This window comes from Acipenser ruthenus, chromosome 11 (genome assembly GCF_902713425.1).
Source record: "Acipenser ruthenus chromosome 11, fAciRut3.2 maternal haplotype, whole genome shotgun sequence".
In the NCBI taxonomy this organism is placed as follows: Eukaryota; Metazoa; Chordata; class Actinopteri; order Acipenseriformes; family Acipenseridae; genus Acipenser; species Acipenser ruthenus.
The window spans coordinates 35,983,980-36,005,932 of record NC_081199.1 but is presented as its reverse complement, the minus strand read 5'-3'; the positions used below and the strand labels follow the sequence as shown (position 1 = coordinate 36,005,932).

The 21,953-nt window shown below is 34.4% G+C and overlaps 1 protein-coding gene across 2 annotated transcripts; it reads left to right on the top strand.

Moving 5' to 3' along the window:
• Positions 1 to 2,108: 2,108 nt before the first annotated feature.
• Positions 2,109 to 19,092, top strand: LOC117426543 (neurexophilin-2-like). Of its 2 annotated transcripts, none has more exons than XM_034044216.3 (4): positions 2,109 to 2,674; positions 2,979 to 3,076; positions 3,467 to 3,622; positions 17,350 to 19,092. In XM_034044216.3, the coding sequence occupies exons 3-4, from the start codon at positions 3,569 to 3,571 to the stop codon at positions 18,094 to 18,096; spliced, it is 801 nt and encodes a 266-aa protein (XP_033900107.3). In that variant the 5' UTR covers positions 2,109 to 2,674; positions 2,979 to 3,076; positions 3,467 to 3,568; the 3' UTR covers positions 18,097 to 19,092. The 2 variants fall into 2 exon arrangements, with proteins under 2 accessions (XP_033900107.3, XP_033900106.3); XM_034044215.3 differs by having other exon boundaries at positions 2,110 to 2,674; positions 2,979 to 3,161.
• The last annotated feature ends 2,861 nt before the right edge of the window (positions 19,093 to 21,953 follow it).

Sequence of the window (21,953 nt, the reverse complement as noted above, 5' to 3'; positions counted from 1 at the left end):
ACATTAACTACTTTAGATGTGTAATGGCTGCAGCATAGGATACTGACCTTAGGTTTACGGTTTCGGTGTTGGGAGAGGATTATTCATTGTTTTATTAACAATAATATGATAACCAGAGTGCAGTGTCCTGACAGGAACATTTGGTGGTACCTTTGTAAGGACAGCGACCCAAACACCTATCAGTGATTTGAGACATTGTTCCATGTTAAAGGAACAACATCAATGTTTATTTTACCTGTCTAATAAGATGTCTCCCTCTAGTGGACGGTGGTGGTAACTGTTAATACTCATTTGAATGTAATTGTCTTCTCGTCTTACGCTAGTCTAAATCCTGACTAAATTAATACACAGAAGCAAAGAAAGCTGCAACGATGAAAATGACTGACAATTTAAATAAAAACGAATAAAAAGGACAATTAAATATTATTGATATAATGATGTTACACTTTTCAAAAGCCCATGTTGAAAACGTTTCTTATAAATGCTCTTTGTATGCATGCCCCCCCCCCCCCCCCACCCCGCCCCCCAAAAAATACAGAACATAACAATAAATAAACATGGGAAAAAGAATTCCTGACACAGACCAGAGCTTACCTATGACATGCATACCCTCTGCTGCTACAGTTTTAGTGGTTATTTAGTTTAAGGTGATAGAAAGGAAGAGAGTTGAAACTACCTTTAATGTACACAAGCAATGGTTTCTGATGAAGCAGAGGCTAAACTATGGAAGCATGCATTAAACATTGATCTGCTTACATTATTAAGATACACTGCAGCTTTAGGTCAATGGATAGTTGTATGGAGACATCTAATGGTGACAGAGGTTACTGCCGGTAAATAAAATAAATAAATAAATAAAAGAATATATAGATACACACACACACACACAAACACACACACACACAGAGTATATTAAAGGAATGTTTAAAATAGTCACTAGAGGGAGTACTAAACTAGGGAGATTCAGGTAAATCTCAATCTTTCTGAAACATACCTGGGTTCACATTATTATTATTATTATTATTATTATTATTATTATTATTATTATTATTATTATTATTATTATTATTTGAACATTGGTGTTTTGTGATTGTTCTACTGTGATTGGATTTTCAGTTTTCCTCTGATTTGCATGGGGTTTTGTTTCTGTCTTTAGCCCTCTTCCCTACGTGACACTCAAGGAAACATATTCATTGAATATTTACTAAAGAATTAAAGGCAACACACAACATCATATATAAACGTCGTGTTGAAAGTTCTTGTAGTTTTGCTTCAAAATGTACGATTTATGCATGAACAAATGGGTAACACTAAAGAGCCCTGTCTGGTCCTATAATAAGATCACCTGTTGAACTTTCACCCACAATCCAGGTCGAACGTTGCATTGTTGGCCAAACACAGTTTTAAACAATCCTATACATCAAGCAGAAGCAGCATTAGAGCACGCTAGATACAGGTATACAAATACATCAGTGCCGTTCGTGTCAACCACCCCTCAATGAAAGGCTCGTTACTGGGTCTGTGGCGCGTCATAGAACAACTACTAAAACTAAACAAACAGTCGAAAGCACACCAACTCCTTCTCAACGGTCACTCAGCCGCTAGACTCCAGAAAAAAAAAAAAAAAAAAAAAAAAAGACGTTTAAATGTATGTGTATGTAAACAGTTTCAAAAGTTGTTTCTTATTCGTTTTTTTTTTGTTGTTTGTTTTGAAGAATTAAAATATTTAAAGTGGTTAAATTTGTATTACAGGTAGTCTTTCACTTACAACCAGTGTTTTATGTTCACAATTACAGTATCAGCCTGTGGTTTCTGTATTCAATTATATTCATTTTCTACACAGGATAATGACCAATGTTGTGTAGTGTTACTTATGGCCACCTGGAGGAGCTAATAGAACACTGTGTGATACAGTTCACTTTACTGATATGGAAGTCTGAACAAGAAATCGATATATATATATATATATATATATATATATATATATATATATATATATATATATATATATATATATATACAATTAAGCAATAATGCAAAATAATTTATGCAAACAATAATAAAATATAAGAAAGCATTTAAGAATATAGGTTGTTAAAGTTATGAACAGAGGTAGTAATATAGTTGTCAGTAATTCGTTTGACAAAAACCAAATCTATAGGCCACGTTAAAATCTCGTTTAACAGATGGCCAATGCTACTCTGCAACTTCCCTTTCACTAGAAGTGCGCTCAATTTTCTGATGAGATAACAGTGTTTATTATTGGTATTATAGTTAGTAGTAGTGTTAGCCAGTCTTTTGAAAACTATGGAATGTAATTATTTACTGGCTATTAATCTACTTTGTGGTTTCAGAATAGTAACATAAATGAATATATTAAATCCTTTAAGGATATGATCAGACGCTAAGACGTTTAATGCCGATCAGTCGTTATAGGAAGCAAGCAACCAAGGGGTTAAAATACAACTTGACGGATTCCTAAACTAAACTTGAGGACCATGGAATCCTGCATATCACAGGCGCACAAGGCATGGGTCCGACTCCAAAAGGAGATCTATAATTGGTTCTCAAAACTCGTATCAGTGGTCCTACATCAGTCTGTGAATGACTACTGTGATTTTAGCTTGTTCCTGCTGTATACGGCTATTACTGAACAGACAAAGGAACAGCAATGGTATGAACTAAGTTTCTATATATATATATATATATATATATATATATATATATATATATATATATATATATATATATATATATATATATAATTCTACGTGCAGAATAACGGTGTATGTATCCCTTTGCATATATTGTAAAACTAAAATGATTATAAACAGATACAGAGGGCTAAGAGGATTTGAGCCTGGACGACTAACCCGTGCGCCAAGAAGACGATTAAATCTATTCTTAATCAAGACAGATCTATGCAATTCAATCACTGTAACTTTTATTTGGAGTGATTTTTTTTTTTTTTTTTTAAGAACCAGGTTAATTGAGAGGGCAATCGCAGAGGACTCCCCGGCTGTATAAATTGTAGCTCGCTATAAGAAGCGCGCCTGCTGGATTGGAGGCAACTCAGGTGAACTACTTGCACTGCTCAATATATAAATAGGACTGTACATTTTCTCGACCACTGGGGTCCGATACATCAGCTTGGATGTAGGGTAAGACACAATATATTGTACTTATTCATTGTGAACGAATGTGTAAAACAAGTGACAATGCTACAATTAAATGTGGCAAAAAAAAAAAAAAATCAACAATTAAATACCTTTTTGTATTCCATTTTCAGCAGTACGGTAACATTGTCGTGGTAGTGTACACTATGCATTGTGCACGAGAGGGAGCTCGTTATGCTCCGTCATGTTAGAACTATAAATAGTTTTTTACAGTTATTCAAATTGTATTTAATTCTGTTTTATTTATTTATTTTATTTTTGTCCTTTTTTGTCTTTTTTTTAATTATTAGTTGATCACAGTGATGCTGCATCCCTTTACCCAAATCTGCCCGTTAAAAGCGGATATATGCAAATCCAAGTAAAATAACTGATTCAGCTGAGACCAAATAAAGATGAGGTACCTTCATTCAATGTGTTTGATTCTGGCACATTGTTTCATTCAAGTGGTGAGTGCATTTCCAATAATATTAATGCTGGTATATATTAATACATTTCTATTTGTTTGAACTGTTTTTAAATATTAAAATAATTACATTAAATATGATAAATGACTATATGGGCCTGAACAATTTTGCTTAAAACTGTGTAATTGTGTAATTACCAAGAACCCTTATACACTGGATAAAACTGATGTATGAATACTTTTACTCTGGGCTGTAATTTAATACAACATTTTAGTTTAAATGTTGTGGAAATATGAACTTTGAAAATCTGATGATTTGTGTAACAGAAGGAAACTTTTATTTACACAAAAGACACTGAAATCATACACAGTGAAAGGTATTTGTTTGTATTTTTGTACATAAGGGATGTGAAATGACAAATACGAGTGCAGTCTTGTCAGTTAAGACTTAGTCTGATATAATGATGCTTAATTCCATTGATAAATCAAGTACTTGTGTGCACATAAACATAGGTCAAAATATGGAATAATATTACCAAAATATGAATAAATAGAAAGAAAGAAAGAAAGTTCATTAATATACAAGATTATTTTCAGCTTTTGTTTATATGACTCCATTTTAATACAGATACCTGCACCATATTTAGTCAATCACTTAAATCACAGTCCAATTACAATTGGGGGTAACACGGTGCAACACAATTCCAGTACTTAAAGAGTAAATTAAGAGGTCATTACATTTACATATTCTCTGTTATACAATAATAAGTGATTGTGTTAAACTAATTCTAGTTGGTGTTATCAGAGACAAGACGTTGAAAAGCATCAGGTCTTTATTTGGGACCTTGCATCTCCAGTTCTTCTTTCTGTAGTAAAACCCTTAAGAAAAGATGAGCTTGGTTCTTTACACAGATGTTTAATCTGTATTAAACATTGCCTTGTTGAGAATGAGTTCCTCTCACTACACGAGTTTCAGTAGGTTGGTGCTGTACTGCCGTTAGAAAGCCCAGGCTGGACCTCAGGCTAAAACAATCAATATTACATTTAGAAATACTCAAAGAAAATTAATAAATCCAATGAAAAATGTTTCAATTAAAACGCTTTATCCTTATTGAAGAAATTAAGATTGAAAAATGTGTCATTTCAAAAGTTTCTTTTAGTATTTTACACATATAAAAAACTGATGTTTTTATCTATTTTTAAGTGACATTTTGTCACAGACATTCTCACCTTATGGATTTGATTTTGTCAGGTAGTCTATAATGATGGCTTTAGGGTATTTTGGGGAGACTTTTACTGTAACTGTTGCTGAAAATGAAGTGTTTAAATTATTATAAAACGTAATGATACAGTGTGTATTGCTCCCAAGTCACTTATGAAAATAACTGTTCATCTCCCTTGTTAAAAACACTATGTAGCTGATACAGCCAGCCATAGATAGTCATCTAGTTAAAAAGTGTTAACAGGAATTCCAGACTTGTCAGTAGAAGCCCATAATAGTGCTAGTGATTAAAGAAAAAACTGATCTAGATTTTAATTGCATGGAGGCGTTTGCATATTATCGGCATATATCAGAACAGTATCCATAAATCTGATATGTACAGTATTATTATTATTATTATTTATTTCTTAGCAGACGCCCTTATCCAGGGTGACTTACAATTGTTACAAGATATCACATTTTACATTATTTCACATTATACAGATTCACATTATTTTACATACATTATACAGATATCACATTATTTTACATACAATTACCCATTTATACAGCTGGGTTTTTACTGGAGCAATCTAGGTAAAGTACCTTGCTCAAGGGTACAACAGCAGTGTCCCCCATTGGGGATTGAACCCACAACCCTCCGGTCAGGAGTCCAGAGCCCTAACCACTACTCCACACTGCTGCCCAGTAGTTAACGTCTTCCAATATTAATAATGTGTACAGTGGGTATGCAAATGTATTTGGTTTCACCAGCACCCTGCTGATCTATCTATATGAAAGGAGTACCTGCGTTAATTCATGGTATACATTTTTTTTTTCACATCTTACAAAACAATACATATTTACATTCATAATGCAATTTTGATTGAACATATTTTGAATGTTTAACTTTTATCATTAAATATCACTAACGAAATATATATACACACAGTAGAACCTTGGTTACGAACACCTTGGGAATCTTATTCATAAGTCTGAAATGTCTAACTTTGAAAATCAGTTTTCAATGAACACATACAACTTCTATCTACAGTCTTAATCTGGCGAATAATACAAGGATACAGAGCAGTAATGCAATACATATTGTTATGGTTCTAACGTCTTTAAAACAGTTTATAAATGGAAAAAGGCAACATTTTACTTACTATTTGGATTATAACTGTAGCAAAAACACAGCTTTAAATGCCCAGAAAAACATGGGTGAATGTAGTGCTTGTGTTTATTGTATTTTAAACAAACTTTAAAACACAACTGTTTATGGAGAGCTTTATCAAAATCATCAGCAGCAGCTGTGCGTACCATACATCTGTTTTTACTGCTGCCTTTTGTCTCCATTGCTAATTTTTTTCTTGGCCTTTTTTAATATTGCTGAAAATTTCCTGATACTGAATTTCCATTGCTGTGTTTTCTTTCAATTCAAAGTGTAACATGTTTGCATTTCCCAGTTCTTACCATTTCAGTAGTTTAAGCTCATGCTTTTTTACACTGGATTCTGGTTGCATGGAATGTATGCTTGAGTGATTGCATGCAATATCATTCTGTAATTCCAAGAACAGACCCCATCATGTCAACTAATCATGAGTTCACACAGACAATAAAAATACAAATTAAATTAACATGTGATAACATGGAAACAAAGTCGCTAATGCTGCTTTTACACACCAAGTGTTGTATTAGGCATGTTCTCTAGTGCTACAAAAAAAAGCCCACGTACCATGTTCTCACAAGACTTTCCAAATAGCCCTCAGTCTTGGAAACTGTTGTATTTACCTTTATACTTTGGTTTCTTCTTAAAATTACTAAAGCCAAAGATTGTGACCTTTACTACAACAGCTTGGCATTTCTAACTGAGAGTGGGTCGCTGTGAGGTCATTATTCATCCAGTGACAAATCGAGTTGCATACCACGTATATTTCCCTTGGGAGTTGCATCATCATGTCTCCCTGTTGGCCTTTGGTCAAGTTCTTTAAAGTGGCATAATAGAAATGGGAATTTGAACGACCTGCCAAATGAAAAGATTACAACCATTGTTGGGTTGTGCTGCTGTGAGATGTAGCATTTTATACAGCTTTAAATCATTTCAGTAGATCACGGTCGTCTATCTTCTGTTTTCACTTTTCAGAGTTGTTGTTAAATAATTATATACAATTTCACTGTTTCACAATTTCACAGGAGCAGAGTTAGTTCCTATTGGGGCAGCAGTGTGGAGTAGTGGTTAGGACTCTGGACTCTTGACCGGAGGGTCATGCTGCTGTACCCCTTGCTCAGGGGTACAGCAGCAGTGTCAACCCCAGGTGGGGGACACTGCTGCTGTACCCCTGAGCAAGGCATTTTACCTCAATTGCTCCAGTAAAAAAAAACAACTGTATAAATGGGTAATTGTATGTAAAAATAATGTGTTATCTTGTAACAATTGTAAGTTGCCCTGGATAAGGGTGTCTGCTAAGAAATGAATAATAATAATACAAGATGACTCACAAGTGCAGACACTGCTTGTTTTATTAAATATTATTCATTCACTGCCAATGCAGAACAACAGAGTTAGATATTTGTTCTGCATTATTTGTTTCTCCCAGATTTGTTATTTGGTGCCCAATATAACAAAGGAAAATATTAAACAATAAAAAGTATTATACCTAAATAATACATATTAATACTACTGCATATTGAAAAGCACTGAATAAACAAAACTTCATAGCAATATTTAGCAAAAAGGAAGCAGTACTTAAACACAGGAATCCAGGACAAAACTGCGTGGCTGCACAATATATTTATTTCATACAAATAAATAACAAAAGAAAACGGCTCGATGGCCAAAATAAACAAACACAAACAAACAAAGGACTGGAGTACCTTCAGGATGATTCAAAGTAAGTAGCATTTGTTTTGTTCCTTTGCAGTTTACATGCGGGCACATCTCTGTCCAACTCAGACTAAGACACTCTGAGAGCGAGACCTTATAAAGCAGGTGGTCAGGAGCTAATGAGACAATTGACGATCATTTATCTCCTGACCCCCTGCATTCCACACGTGAAGGCAGGGAGAGGAAGTTAACCAACACAATATTCAATAGCGGACGGCTTTCGTCTGCCCGCATGCATTTAAACAAAAGGGCTTTTTACCGTCATATTTTAAATACACTAATAATAATAATAATAATAATAATAATAATAATAATAATAATAATACATATTATGCACAGGGGCGGGGAGTACCCTGTCACAGTATGATAAGACTAAAATATGTGTTTGTTAATAGAGGTACATTAAGGCACAGCCAGTCAGTGGTTTCAAAACTATTGTGACGTCACTCTGGTTACAAAAAAGCAAAAAACAATGTAAATGTATGCAGTAGTGCACTGCTGGGGACAGATCGGGATTGAACACATTATCTGGCACACGCTGTTTACTTTTCCAAATCCACAAACAGGTGCCTGGCATTTCATGGTGGATGGAATTGTATACCATCTTCCATCTACCAATTCTAGCACCGCAACAAACCAGATCACAGTTAAACCCTTTTTAATGAATCCTTTATCAAACAACACATTTAAAATACATTTTATACTCTGTATAAATAATCTGAAGTATATCATTAAGACTGCAATTTTGAGGCAAGGTATTAAAAAAAGGAATTTAGCCACAACAACAGCATGATTTGCAATACTCCGTCTTTCTAATGAATCTTGCATACATTCCATCTCTGGAGGCTTCCTTGGAGTTAAATTATATTAGATTTTGTTTTATTTAAAGACGTACTAGCTGCTGAAAGTGTAATAAAACTTGCAGGGAGATTAAGCACGCTCCTTAATCTCAGGATTCTGATATTACAGCATTGGCTGATTGATTAGTTTTTCAGGAAGCTTATGTCAAAAAACTAATCCGTTTTTGGATCGTGCCGGCCTTCTAAGGTTTTCCGCTCCGGCATTTTATCATTGCAACGAATTACAGAGCTGCAGGCCTGCGATAAGGCACTTATTTCTTTCGTAGTCCCTTCCCCCTGGACAATAAAATGCTGTTTATATTCTTCAAACTGGTGCAGCTGAGTCTTCAGTTGAAAGCCTCCAAGGATTTGGCTTGTGAAAGGGAAACTTACATGGATCTCAAAATTGCTGAGCAACTGAGAAAAGAAAAGAGCTGTTAAGCTTGTAACCTATGATTTCTCTAGGGATGGATTAAAACTGGATTGTATATAGTTTGTCTATAAAGACAGCTCTGCTTCGGTTTTCAGGAGTCATTTGGGGATTTAGCCCTTGTAGACAGCTATCTGTATTTTCATATAAGGGTGGCTCATTTTGTGTGATGATGCCAGTCATGCTAATCACTCACAGATAGTGTTGTCACAGACATTTTTAACTTATATCATCAATATAAGCCCTTAGTTTTATGCATTACCTGTCAGATATTGAGTGGGCAAGATGGTGACATAAAGTCAGGATGATAGCTCCTCTGACTTGATACAAACTAATTCTGCCCCAGTTCTGACATGGGTAGACAAATGGATGATGACCTGTCCCAGTTAATTAATATCCAGGACTATGTGGGAAATTATAGCAAGGAGCAGCACTGGTCTACCGGAGACGAGAGTTTCCTGGTTATGCTGGTTCAGCATTTAGACAATGGAATGTACAAGACCGAACCTTCTGGTAGCATGATGGTAAAACTGATTTGGGCTCATGATATGAATACAATGCATAAAGACACATGCATAAGTTATGTTTACACATGACTTTTTTTGCAGCCTTTGTTAAATACAGTAGAATGAACTAAAATGACCCAATACCCTAATATGTTTAATATTTTGAACCACTGGGACTCATTCCAATCTAGGTGATTAAAGTGTTTTTATATGATAGTACTATTGATGTCAGACAGTGTGGTGGTGGGTATCATACTCATTCAACACTATTACTACTTTAATTGGCAGATTGATGCCTAAATTGGCAGGTAGCGCATTGAAACTGAAAGTGAGTTGAGAATGTCAGGCTTGTATAGTACAGGGTGTTCCATGTATAAGGACAGTATCAGTTTGTACTCACATTTCAGATTTTCCTTTACTGGTAACATCCACCTGTGCATTATGTCTATGCTTACAGGAAGGAAGTGTGTAAATGGAGGAATCTGTGCAATTATTTCTAAATCAAAATAATGTAACTATTAGCCCAAATGAATATGCATTTCCTGTGAAAAAAAACAATAAAAAAAGGTTACAGGTGAATTGTTCAAAAATAATCAAATCTACATACTTCACCTGAGAAGCAGAGAATTGAGAATTCTCACAATTGAGAATGTACACTTGACTTCAATATTGTTATTTATAAAGCACCTCTAATGAAAAATTCCTCGAAAAGCATTATATAGTGATAATGTACTGGTTACTCCAGTTTATATAGTGTATAATACATTAGTATTATAAAAAAGAGTAATGTGCATATTAAAGCTTAAGTTCTATACAAAAGCTGATCTAAAATTACTCACAGTTCGTGGAGAAAATTACATTTTTAAATTGAGAAATGAAGTTATGCCTGATTGCGTTTGTTCCCCAAAGTGAATTGAACATATAACACTCCCTGGTTAGTAGCATCTGGTTGATTTTGAATGTAATTGAAATAATCGTAACTGCCTTTGTTAACTGAAATGTTATAATACTCCAGCGGAGCTCTGATGCAGGTGTCTTAAATTGTTAATTAGGTCACAAATTGTACTTCAGAAAAATGTGGTTTTAATTAAGCAAGGCCTGTAGGCTGACTGGAGGCATTTGATGTCAACATTAATCAACGTGAAGGTGTCTGCTGCAAGGAAAAGTCCAGGAAACAATGTTCCTTCCAGGCTCTGGCAGGACTCCTAATTTTAATTCAGGTTCAGCATATTAAATATGGACTGGAGAGGAGGGATATAGTAGAAAATTACTGACCCAAGGGAAGACTATTGTTACCCACAGGGGGGCTATAATGCCAGAAGGCACAGGGCATTACCCTGGAGGTAACAAATAAAATATAGCTGTCTGTAGTACACACAGAGAATTGTGAGGGTCTGGAACCAACTCCCCAGTAATGCTGTTGAAGCTGACACCCTGGGATCCTTCAAGAAGCTGCTTGATGAGATTCTGGGATCAATAAGCTACTAACAACCAAACGAGCAAGATGGGCTGAATGGCCTCCTCTCGTTTGTAAACTTTCTTATGTTCTTATGTTCTTATATGAGTTAGTCAAGCAAATAAGTGAAGCAAGTGTAGATAGTAAATATGACTATATATTTTGTTTAAATATAGCTGATACATCATAAGTAAATAAATAACAAAATAAATAACAGAAAATGTTTCTGAAGTTCATACCGTATAGTTATAGCAAACTAATAGCAAATAGCAAAAATGTACCACAAGTTCATTATTAAATTGGATAAATGACACCCAGTTAAAAGAAGCATGCAGAACAGAAAAACATTAAATTAGTTCAAGAACAGTACATTACTTTTTTTATACAGCTGTCTTCTAAGATCAGATCTATTATACAGCTGTCTTCTAAGATCAGATTTATGATTCATATTTGATATTCATTTATATCATATCAAGTGGAAAATAAACCAAATTCCTATTTGCTATTAAAAATGAGAAACAGATTTATACTGTATGGGAGTCTAAGTTTGATTAAGGACATGTTGGAGTGCTGGGTCAGAATGCCTGCTGTAAAAGGAACAAGGTCAGGTTTTTATTCCATGCATTATTCTATTATGTCTTTGAATTATATGACTAGAAGCTAAACTTAGTAAAATTATCATAAATATTACCATGGCCAGCACTGACAGGTCTATAGTTGACACCAGTCACAATTAAATCTCCTAGAGGATGCTTTTTACTCCCTTGCTGCCATAACAGTTGATGCTTCATTTCGGCATTGATATAAATGAGGATATTCAGGTAAAAACAAAAGTGAATACCCCTGACCCCTGCCATGTTTTCTGTGTGGGAGCTTCGCGAAGAGATGAGCCTATTTTGATAGTCTAAACAGATACCACAACCATTACCCCAATGAGTCAGTCACTAAATGCAATAAAAAAGCAGCAACATAACATCCATTAGCCGGTTGCTAGAAATAAACAGCACACCGTGGTATGGCTCAGGGCTCATGATTAACTATTGGTGTTTTTGAGGCATATCCTATAGAACTTTTAAATACTCATGGTTGACTTTTTAAATAAACTTTTTTTTTTAATAAAATACACTGTTTTGTTATAGAAACATTAAGCTATTTGTTGGAGGATAAATACATATTTGTATGACGCAATTCTCATTATCAATAGAGCTAACGCCCTGATATCACTAGGTTAAGATTAATGTTTATAGATTTGTCCAATCGTTGCTTGAACAAATTTAATTTTGAATAATCAAAAAAACAAATAAACAAATAAATAAATAATTAAATAATTAAAGACACAGTCGCTTAGTAGCTAGTCAGTTCTGTCAGATTGATTTTCCATTACCTTGAAATACATTATTTGTCATGTTTATAATATTTGGTTTTAAAAATACGACAACATTATTGCTATATCGGGGCTACCACCATGCTCATCTATTAACGCATTGACATACACAATTATGTGCTATGGACCATTCGGGGCGTGTTATTTCGACTTGTTCAGTAAATCTAATTCATCTCCTGAAACATCTGTCAGCTAGAGGCTGTTCTGAATTGAGGAGTGAAAATATTATTCACTGATTGGGGCCTGCTGTTTCAGGTTTATTAGCATGGCTCTAAGGAAAGCAGTTTTTACCTTAAATTTAACAATAATTGCGGTAGGTTTTGTATTGGTTAAACCACAAAGAGAATGTAACTACATAAAAAAAAGACATAAAAGTAATATACTGTAGGCCAAGGCAGAAACATTGATATTTAGGAACATCAGGAGCTTCTCTGCTTTTTGAGCAGTTTGTGGACAGGCTTTATCTTGTTAAGATGTGGTGACTTCATAATACATTGCCCAAAAGGCACAATCATGGGATAAAGCAATTTTCCCAATCCTGGTCCTGAGGGAACCTCTGTGTCTGCTGGTTTTCATTTCAACTGAGTTCTCAGTTACTTAATTGAACACTTAATTGAACTATTCATTAGCTTAATTAGACCTGTTTAATTGTTTTTCAGCTTGGAGATTTTAAGTTTACTATACAATTTTAGAAGTAACTTGAAATCGGCAACTTTTTAGGAGCTGAGAACAATTAAAAAAGGTCTAATTAAGCACATTATTAGTTGAATTAAGGGTTTGATTAAGTAATTGAGAACTCAGTTGGAATGAAAACCAGCAGACACAGTGGACCAGGATGGGGAAAACCCTGGGTTAAGGACTTCTTCAATGACATATCACATTGGAGATGCAGTAGAGTCCATGAAGTACAGCTATGGCCAAAGGTTTTGCATCATCTAGAATTTTAGACATAGTTAAAAAACGATATATATATATATTTAAATATTGTATTTAACATCATGTAATAAAAGAAACAACATAATAGTAGTATAGTAGTCACATTTTCAAATTTTTCATTATTCAGCAGGGTTTCATTTGATATTATGAAGCAAAATTAGTTAATTCTATAGGGTGATGAAAAACTTTTGCCCATAGCTATAGATTATCCCTCGCCATACCACTAAGCTTCAACCACCCTTGAGAATGCCCACTGTCTGTCTTCTACAGAGCACATCTGTGCTTATCTTTGTTGGAGCCTTAATATCTCTGTTCAATTCGACAAAAAATCCTAATTTCAGTATTGAACCTCCGTCCACTCTAACCAGCCTACTGGATACAGCCCCCAGTTGGTGTTTCCCATGCGATATCACTTGATGTGACACTCCATATGTGACCTATTAGTAATTCCTTTTTTTCAGCTGTTCACATTTTTTGTCATCAAGTTGCCAATGAAAAGCTCATATAGTACTAATCTAACAAACATAATAAAATTGTGCCTCTCCACCTGGGGCATTACTTGCTGGTCAGTATAATTGGGTGTTTAAAGATCCCTGGCGCATTACTCCAGCTGAGGTGGCTGATACAAGGTCAGTGTTGGACAGGAGAGCAAAGTTCATATCAAACCCAGCAGAGATTTGTGTTTGTTCCCGCTGCTCTTTTTCCATCAGCAAACATCTGTCTTGCATTGTCTTTACTCCAGTGATTAAGACTGATAGCTTTTGAGGCAGGCTTTTCGAGTCATCAGAAATTCCAATCTATTCTCTAGCAGGTATGGGTTTCATTCAGGCCTCAGGGAATGCCCTAAACCACAGCTCTCAAGAGGCAGGCTCTTTTGAGTGAATCATTTTACAAGCTAAAAATTTGAAGCACTGTAAAGATCGATCTTTGTGTAAGGGGATTAATCTGTTGAAGCAGCCTTTCATATTAGATTTAAATACAAGAGATAGTAGTAGGCATGGCAGAATCAGTGAATCATCCCATCATGAATGATGTGAACCAAGGTAACACTGGCTGTGTTCCGTCAGCGTGGAGAAGTTTATTGTACAGGGCATTTGATTCCGGTAGAACTGTGAATACTGCTGCTCTGCGGCTAAGTAGAAAAGGCAAATGGTAGATGTAGATGGCAATCTCTTTTATTTAATTTGAACCATTGTTGTATTTGTTTTTAAAATTTATATGACTTTATATTTCTTAACTGTTTAAATATGCTAATTGAAAAATTGCACAGAGTACAGTATCTCTACTGAAATGTATTTCAAACAAGTGTGTCAGTAACATACATTCCCTGCCACTGCTATGGATTGAACTCAAGATTATTATAATATATATATTTTTTTCAGTTCAATACTTACAGAGTTTCTTTTTGTGTTAAAATGGTGTCTGATATTCTATTAAGCATTGTGCAAGCCCTGAAATAGACTTTATGAACTGAATCTTCATTGTTTTAATTATCTCTAGAAGGAGCTGGAGGGCTAAGAACCTCCTGAGATGCATTGTGTGGAGGGGGGTTTTAAGACCTCCATATCATGAGTGCTGTTATACTGCCTTACTACTGTTCATATTTTCTTTGTAGTCTACTTTGAAAATCAGACAATTACTATAAACTATAGATTGGCAGTCTGATGTAAATTGGAATTTGTATGATGAATCAGAATGAAAGCACCTCTTTTATATACCGCTCCACCATAATATATATGACTATGGTGTGCAAGCCATTCTTTATGAATGTAATGATAATAGATTACCAGAGCTTTGTAGTTTAGCATGAAACAGCTGTCACAGACTATCTATCACATCTGTTTGACAAAGCCTAGGTAAGAAACTACATCTGCCTGACAGAGGGAAAGGAAGGTTCTATTGCATCAACCAAATTAAGTTTTAATTAGATTTTCCTAAATGACCAAACTATTTGTAAGGAAGATGTTACCATGACTTGTTTAAAGCACCTTTACAATTTAATGCAATACCAAAACTGTCAATCTACAAAATTGTAAATGGCGATATATTGATAGACTTTTTTAATTATTTGGTTTATATCACTTACTGCCCCCCCCCCCCACCCCACCCCACCACACACACCACCGCATATAGATTTAACACGGGGTTCTACTGTAACATGTCTGGTTTTGTTCATAGCAGACTAGATATTAGCCCTGCTGGTGGATTCTTCACATTCTAGTGTACAGTATGTCTAGTTATAACCAATATATGGGGTCACAAATGCAAGACTATTCTCCTTTTCTTTCTAACCTTCGTATTTTTCATTTACAAAGGTTTAAACACAAGGCAGACCCATTAGAAACTAAAATGGACTAACTCCCTGAGGATTTACTGCTTGTAAGCTTCATAAATAAAAACATTTTTTTACTTATTACACGAACGTGAAAAGAAAATGGCTTTTAAGCCTATAAAAAGGTATTAAAGAGGGAAAAATAGTCTTTCTTCTGCGATACTGTATGAATTATAAGGATCAATGGTGATAATGGGTTTAATATTAAATGGGAAATTTCTCAATTTATAGTTTAAGAGTTATAAATTGAATAAAATAATGCATTTCATCAGTTCTCAAATGATCTAGGAACCAGTGCTTTTCACTTCTTAATAACTTTCAAGAGGCTAGTTTTGGTCACCATGGCAATTATCTTTGTGTCAAGCTACACAAGATATATCTACCCAAGGGATATGCTGCCAGTCTCCTCACAAAACTAATGTCTAGATTGAATGAAACCTGGCTATTTTGTTTGTTCCGCCTAAGTTTGCACTTCTAAGATATCGTATCACGGATACAAAAGTCATACTTTCTATGATATTCCATACTTACTGATACATGGTTAAAGCATTTTTTTGTTCATTGAAATTTACAGTGAAAGAGAACTCGTCCACCGTTTTTTAGTGTTAAAATTACTTTATAAAGGCTTCCCTGTTATGGATTGCCCCATTATACATTCCTAAGACATGATTCTGTGATTAAATACTAATATGAGCATGTAATGAATTTTAAACACTGTGTGAATTAGTGTTGAAGCAATGCAAAACATGTAATTAGTATAGAAGTTACCTGCAAATCTAGATTGAAAACTATGTTCATTTTCACGTAGACCACAATTATAATTAAGACTGAAATCTGTCCAGTCCATTTTTTATTTTTTATTTTTAGCAGACGCCCTTATCCAGGGCAACTTAAAATTGTTACAAGATATCACATTATTTTTACATACAATTACCCATTTATACAGTTGGGTTTTTGCTGGAGCAATCTACCTTGCTCAAGGGTACAGCAGCAGTGTCCCCCACCTGGGATTGAACCCACGACCCTCCAGTCAAGAGTCCAGAGCCCTAACCACTACACCACACTGCTGCCCTTTTGCAAGGTTTCTAGCAAAAACGACATATGTTCCTATAAATCATGTCCTCAAACATGCCTTAGGATAGAACCTGCATCTAATTAACCAATAAAACATCAGCTCAGTTTATTGCCATAAATTATTAAGATTTGTATCTGAAGTAGATTTGATATCAATACTGAATAAAAAAGGCTACAAAGAATGACATTTTTAAACATAATTGATGAAGGTTTCTTGGCTTTATTAATCATATTGTTAAGTGGGGAAATGTAATGAGTAAGCAGCAGTAATGACACTTATCTACCTAATTGTGTTGCAGGGGAAATTTATAAGCCATCAAAGATTCAAATTCTTTCTTGAGACATGCAATTAAATGAATCAAGAGAATATAATTCAAAAGATAATTATTTACAATACTTATGTACATTGTATGGGTTCTTTTTTAAACTTAAATTATGTATATTGTGTGTAAAAAAAATAGAATTCATTCTTTTTATATTACTTCAAAAAATGACATTACCTCAGTTATGTTTGCAGTGTACACTGACATATAGAGGCATTTAAAAAATAATAATACTTAAAGGGACAGTATTAACCAGGTTCTGTAGATACAACTCTTTTAGTTTGTTGAACTTCACCTTTCAAAAATAAACTTTTTGTCATAGATGGAAAATATTGTAGTTGCTAGAAGTGACAAAAATGTTAAGAAAAGCAGTCATTTACAACCTGATTTGTTTTCTTTTTTTAGGTTACATGTGACAAAACCCAATTGCCAACAACAGAGCTTATAGAATGGGAGGAAACAGACAATGAGGAGGCATTAGCTAACAGTGTTGCCAATTCACCAATTGTAAATCCACTACGACTTTTTGCAAGCGGGTCTCAAGATCTCAAACAGAATATAAAAGAAATAACACACTTAGAAAATGTTGAAGATTTTTGGGACTGGCTAGCAAACAGAACAAACGTTCATGAAAACCATGTACGAACTAAACGCAGACCTATAGTGAAGACTGGGAAGTTCAAGAAGATGTTTGGATGGGGTGACTTTCATTCTAACATCAAGACAGTTAAATTAAACCTTCTCATAACTGGGAAAATCGTTGATCATGGAAATGGAACCTTCAGCGTTTATTTTCGTCATAATTCGACAGGCCTTGGAAACGTGTCTGTGAGCCTGGTGCCACCCTCTAAAGTTGTAGAGTTTGAAATCTCCCAGCAGTCAACACTGGAAACCAAGGACTCCAAGGCTTTCAACTGTCGAACTGAGTACGAGAAAACAGACAGGGCCAAAAAGACAGCCCTGTGCAGCTTTGATCCTTCCAAGGTTTGCTACCAAGAGCAAACCCAAAGCCACGTTTCCTGGTTGTGTTCAAAGCCGTTTAAGGTCATATGCATCTATATTGCATTCTACAGCGTAGACTACAAACTGGTCCAAAAGGTTTGCCCTGATTACAATTATCACAGTGACACTCCCTATTTTTCCTCAGGATGATAAAATGTTCTTGCATGTTCATGACCTCCTAGATTTCTCATGGAATTTGGGTATAATAGGATCAAACCTAGCTTTCTGGGTTAGCACCAATAATATTTGTCTTTGTCATTTGCTTGATATAGGCTTACACAGAGAGGTTTGAGAAAAGACACTATGTGACCATCTCTGCTGAAGGATTCTGGACACGAGAAGTTAAAATGGACTTACTTTTGTATGGAATTACTTATTTTGTTTTAGTGTGGTACTTAAAATGATGAAGGAAGCATTTAAAAAACAGTTAGGAAACTGCATTTAATCTGGTAAAACTGGTAAGTCTTATTGGTACAGTAGATTTATGTGGTCATTAGAGAATAAAGAACTGCTGTTAACAATCATCTGTCAGATGTAAATCCTGTGCACCCTTTCAAATATGTATCTACTGATGGATAAAGTGTTTAATACTGTAGCTACCGTCATGCCTAGTATTACTCAATTAAAACGCCTATGTATTACTGCAAAAATTATGTAGAACACAAATTATCTAATTGTCTGTTATTAATGTATTACCCTGGCTTGAAATGCTCTGTAAGAATTTGTCAAATTTTCCAAAATCAATATTTTGACAGTGTTACAAACACATACATGGGCTTGTCATTCATAGTCTTTGCAATTAACATAATTATCAGGGTTTAATATGATGGTGAAGACGAGAATGCTAATTTGATAACTTTATGAATATAAGTAATGGCAACATTCCAAGTTGTCTGGGACGTCTTGTTTGTTTTTATCATTAATATTATTTCAGAGCCGGGGGGGGGGGGTGATTAGAATATACCAACAAATACTGTAAATATAATAAACTGTAGATATCATACAATGTCCATAGATTGATTGTGATCCAATAATGACACTTTTTTTTTACCTCATAATCTTTTATGCAAACCACATGTATCAGAGTTAGGCAGTGTGTCTTCAGCTGTGCATTTAGAGATTAACAGTAATAGTTGGTAGTAAAAAGTTGTGATATCTTTTAGATTTTGTCTTTTGCTCTCCTGAGATATCAGAAAATTGTGTTGGTGACCATTTTTCTCCAACAGCAATAGGCATTAGACTTATGATGATGTACATTCATTTCCGTTGTTTATAGCCAGTACAAATAAATATACCACGTTATTATAGCTGAGATGTATAAAATAATATTTTGAATGTTAACGTTAAATTTGTAGTATTACATAAAACCACTTTAGTGTTTCTTTATAGATTGTATCAATGTTCCATCTGATGAGAAGAATCGCAATGATCCTTTTATACTGTGTTTAACATTTTTCCGGCTAAAATAAATTTGTGTTTGTTAAACCTGATTGTGTCTGGTGGTTATCTTGAGCTTGGTTTTCCAGAGTTCATGAACCCTATTGCAATGTAATGTGTTCTTAATGGTTATGTCCTTTTTATGTTACTGTAAATGGGAATTTTGAAACTCGTATTGTACATCCTCATAAAGTATAGTCAATGGTATGAAAAGATCATTGTTATTGTCTCTGAAAGCCTTCACGAACAAAATGAATAAGAGCCACGGGCTGACGCTAGTTTGCCCAATGATCCAAATCTTCATGCAGGTATTTTCTTCACTGAAAAACTCTTAGGGTAATCATGGCTAATGTCACCAAGTGTTAAACTGTGACAGATACTGTCACTAAAAGGAAAATTGTCTAAACTGTCTGAATTTATAATGAAACAGTATACTTTGCTCTATGAATAATATGTGTGATGAATTAAGACTAGACCCTTTGAAGTTGTATTAAATAATTTCTTTAAAAGATAAGGCTCAACTCTGTATGATTTTTTAAATTAAGTCATATGATGTATGAAAATGAAAACATGTTATTTAGGTTTCCAAATAAACTAGAATATTAAGGAATTTATTTATTTATTTATTTTTTAAAATGGCTCAAGCCTGTATAATTTTTTGTTAATATTTTATATAACATATGCAAATGAAAACATACTAATGGTTCATTGTGAAAATATATCCATATTGTTGTTTTTTGTTTTTAATCTTCTGTTGCTTTTAGATTTTGTGTATAAAATTGATTGTGTAAAATGTTGTTTTTTTTGAGACAAGGAAAGCAATACAGTATGCATATTAAAAGTAACTTGCCAAATCACAGGTACAGAAGAAAGTGTAATATTATATCATGTAAATAAATTAACCCTGTTATTGTTAAGCATGTTTATATTTTCTTTTATTTTTAATACATTTAAAGGTAAAATAAACATTGGTGTAAAAGGCTTGTGTTTCCTACAGAATATTTATATAACATCAATATGGGCTGCTTTAGATAAAAAAGAATATATAGAGTGATAGAAAGCACAAGAAGGGCTGCCCGTTTTTATAGTTCCTTCTCCAGAGAATCTGTATTGAACCAAAGTACAGAGAAATCGTACAAAATTAAGAATTGTATTTTGAGTAACAAAATACAATTCTTAATTTTTTAAAGTTTGCAATGGCTCACAACTCATTCTTAAACTTTACCATGATTTAATAGAAAATAAGTATGTGGTTTATTGTAGTTATTTCAGATATATAAACATGTTTATACTAGGATGGGGTAATTATTTTAGAATTATGTCTGCATAACAATTTCATTTTAATTGCATCATGACAATTAACTTTTAAAACAGAACGTATTACTTGGAGGCTCACTGTCTATGTTTCCAATCTATTCATATTGATCTTTTTGTTTACGTTCAGATTGTGACAATAGTTAAAAGAATAATATTTTTATATCCGATAACAGACCCCCCCCCCCCCCCCAAAATTCAAAAGACAGTTGACTTTTATAGAGGATTCCATGTCTAGGCATATACAATACTTAAAATTACTCCAGAAATCCACTTCAGTTCACCTTGACTAAAAATCAAAAGTAAAAGATATTTACAAATAAAGTGTCTCTCCTTTAGAGGTTATCTGAGTTAAGGTTTCAATGTGAATTAAGTGTTTGAGGTTATAACATCGCCAGCTATTTAGAACAGCAATTGTTCTAATGTTAAGTGGCTTCTTGTGTGAAAATACTGTAAAGACCACGTGTAGTGGGTTCTCAGCAACGGAAATGAAGACGCTACCAGGATATTTTGTTGGCTCTAACAAGTGCTGTTTAATTGTTAGCTCTTTTAGCAATAATGGATTTAGCTCCTTTACACTCCTTGGTATCGCACGCACCACGTTTATATAGGTTCCTTCTTATCGCTCATTGGCTGGTATTTACAGTGCCTAATTTACATAGCCTCCCACCATTCACACGTACAATAAGCCCACCGTGGGCGGAGCACCCATAGAATTGACAGCAGAGAGTTATTCACAAAATACAGGCAGTGCAGCTCATTCACATATAACGATAAAATAACAGACCTACTCACAGAAATGATGATCCCATTCCCCCCTCAAGTTCAACACAGAACACACAAAGTCAGTCTTTGGTTACGTTTGACCCGATGCTACAATACTGTATACAAGATACATTCCCATAACTTTAACATTATGAATTTCCTGTTTGACACAGCTGCTTATCCAGAGGGCTGTTTTAATGGAGGGAGTCTGGCAGGTGTTCTGTCCCTCAGGATTGTAAGGAGATGTTAAAAGCCCTATACTTGTACCCTCGCAGTGACATTGATTAATTTGCTAATTGTGATTGTATGCAACCTCTTACATATTTATTTTTAAATTAATAGAAACCAAACAAACACAAAACATCATACACTGTAATTGAGGTACCCGTATATTGAAATCAACAAACAAAACAGAGATTTAAAACAGTGTCTTATAGTTTATAGTAACTGCCACATGCATACAGAATGTCTGCAACCCACTCCTTCCTTTC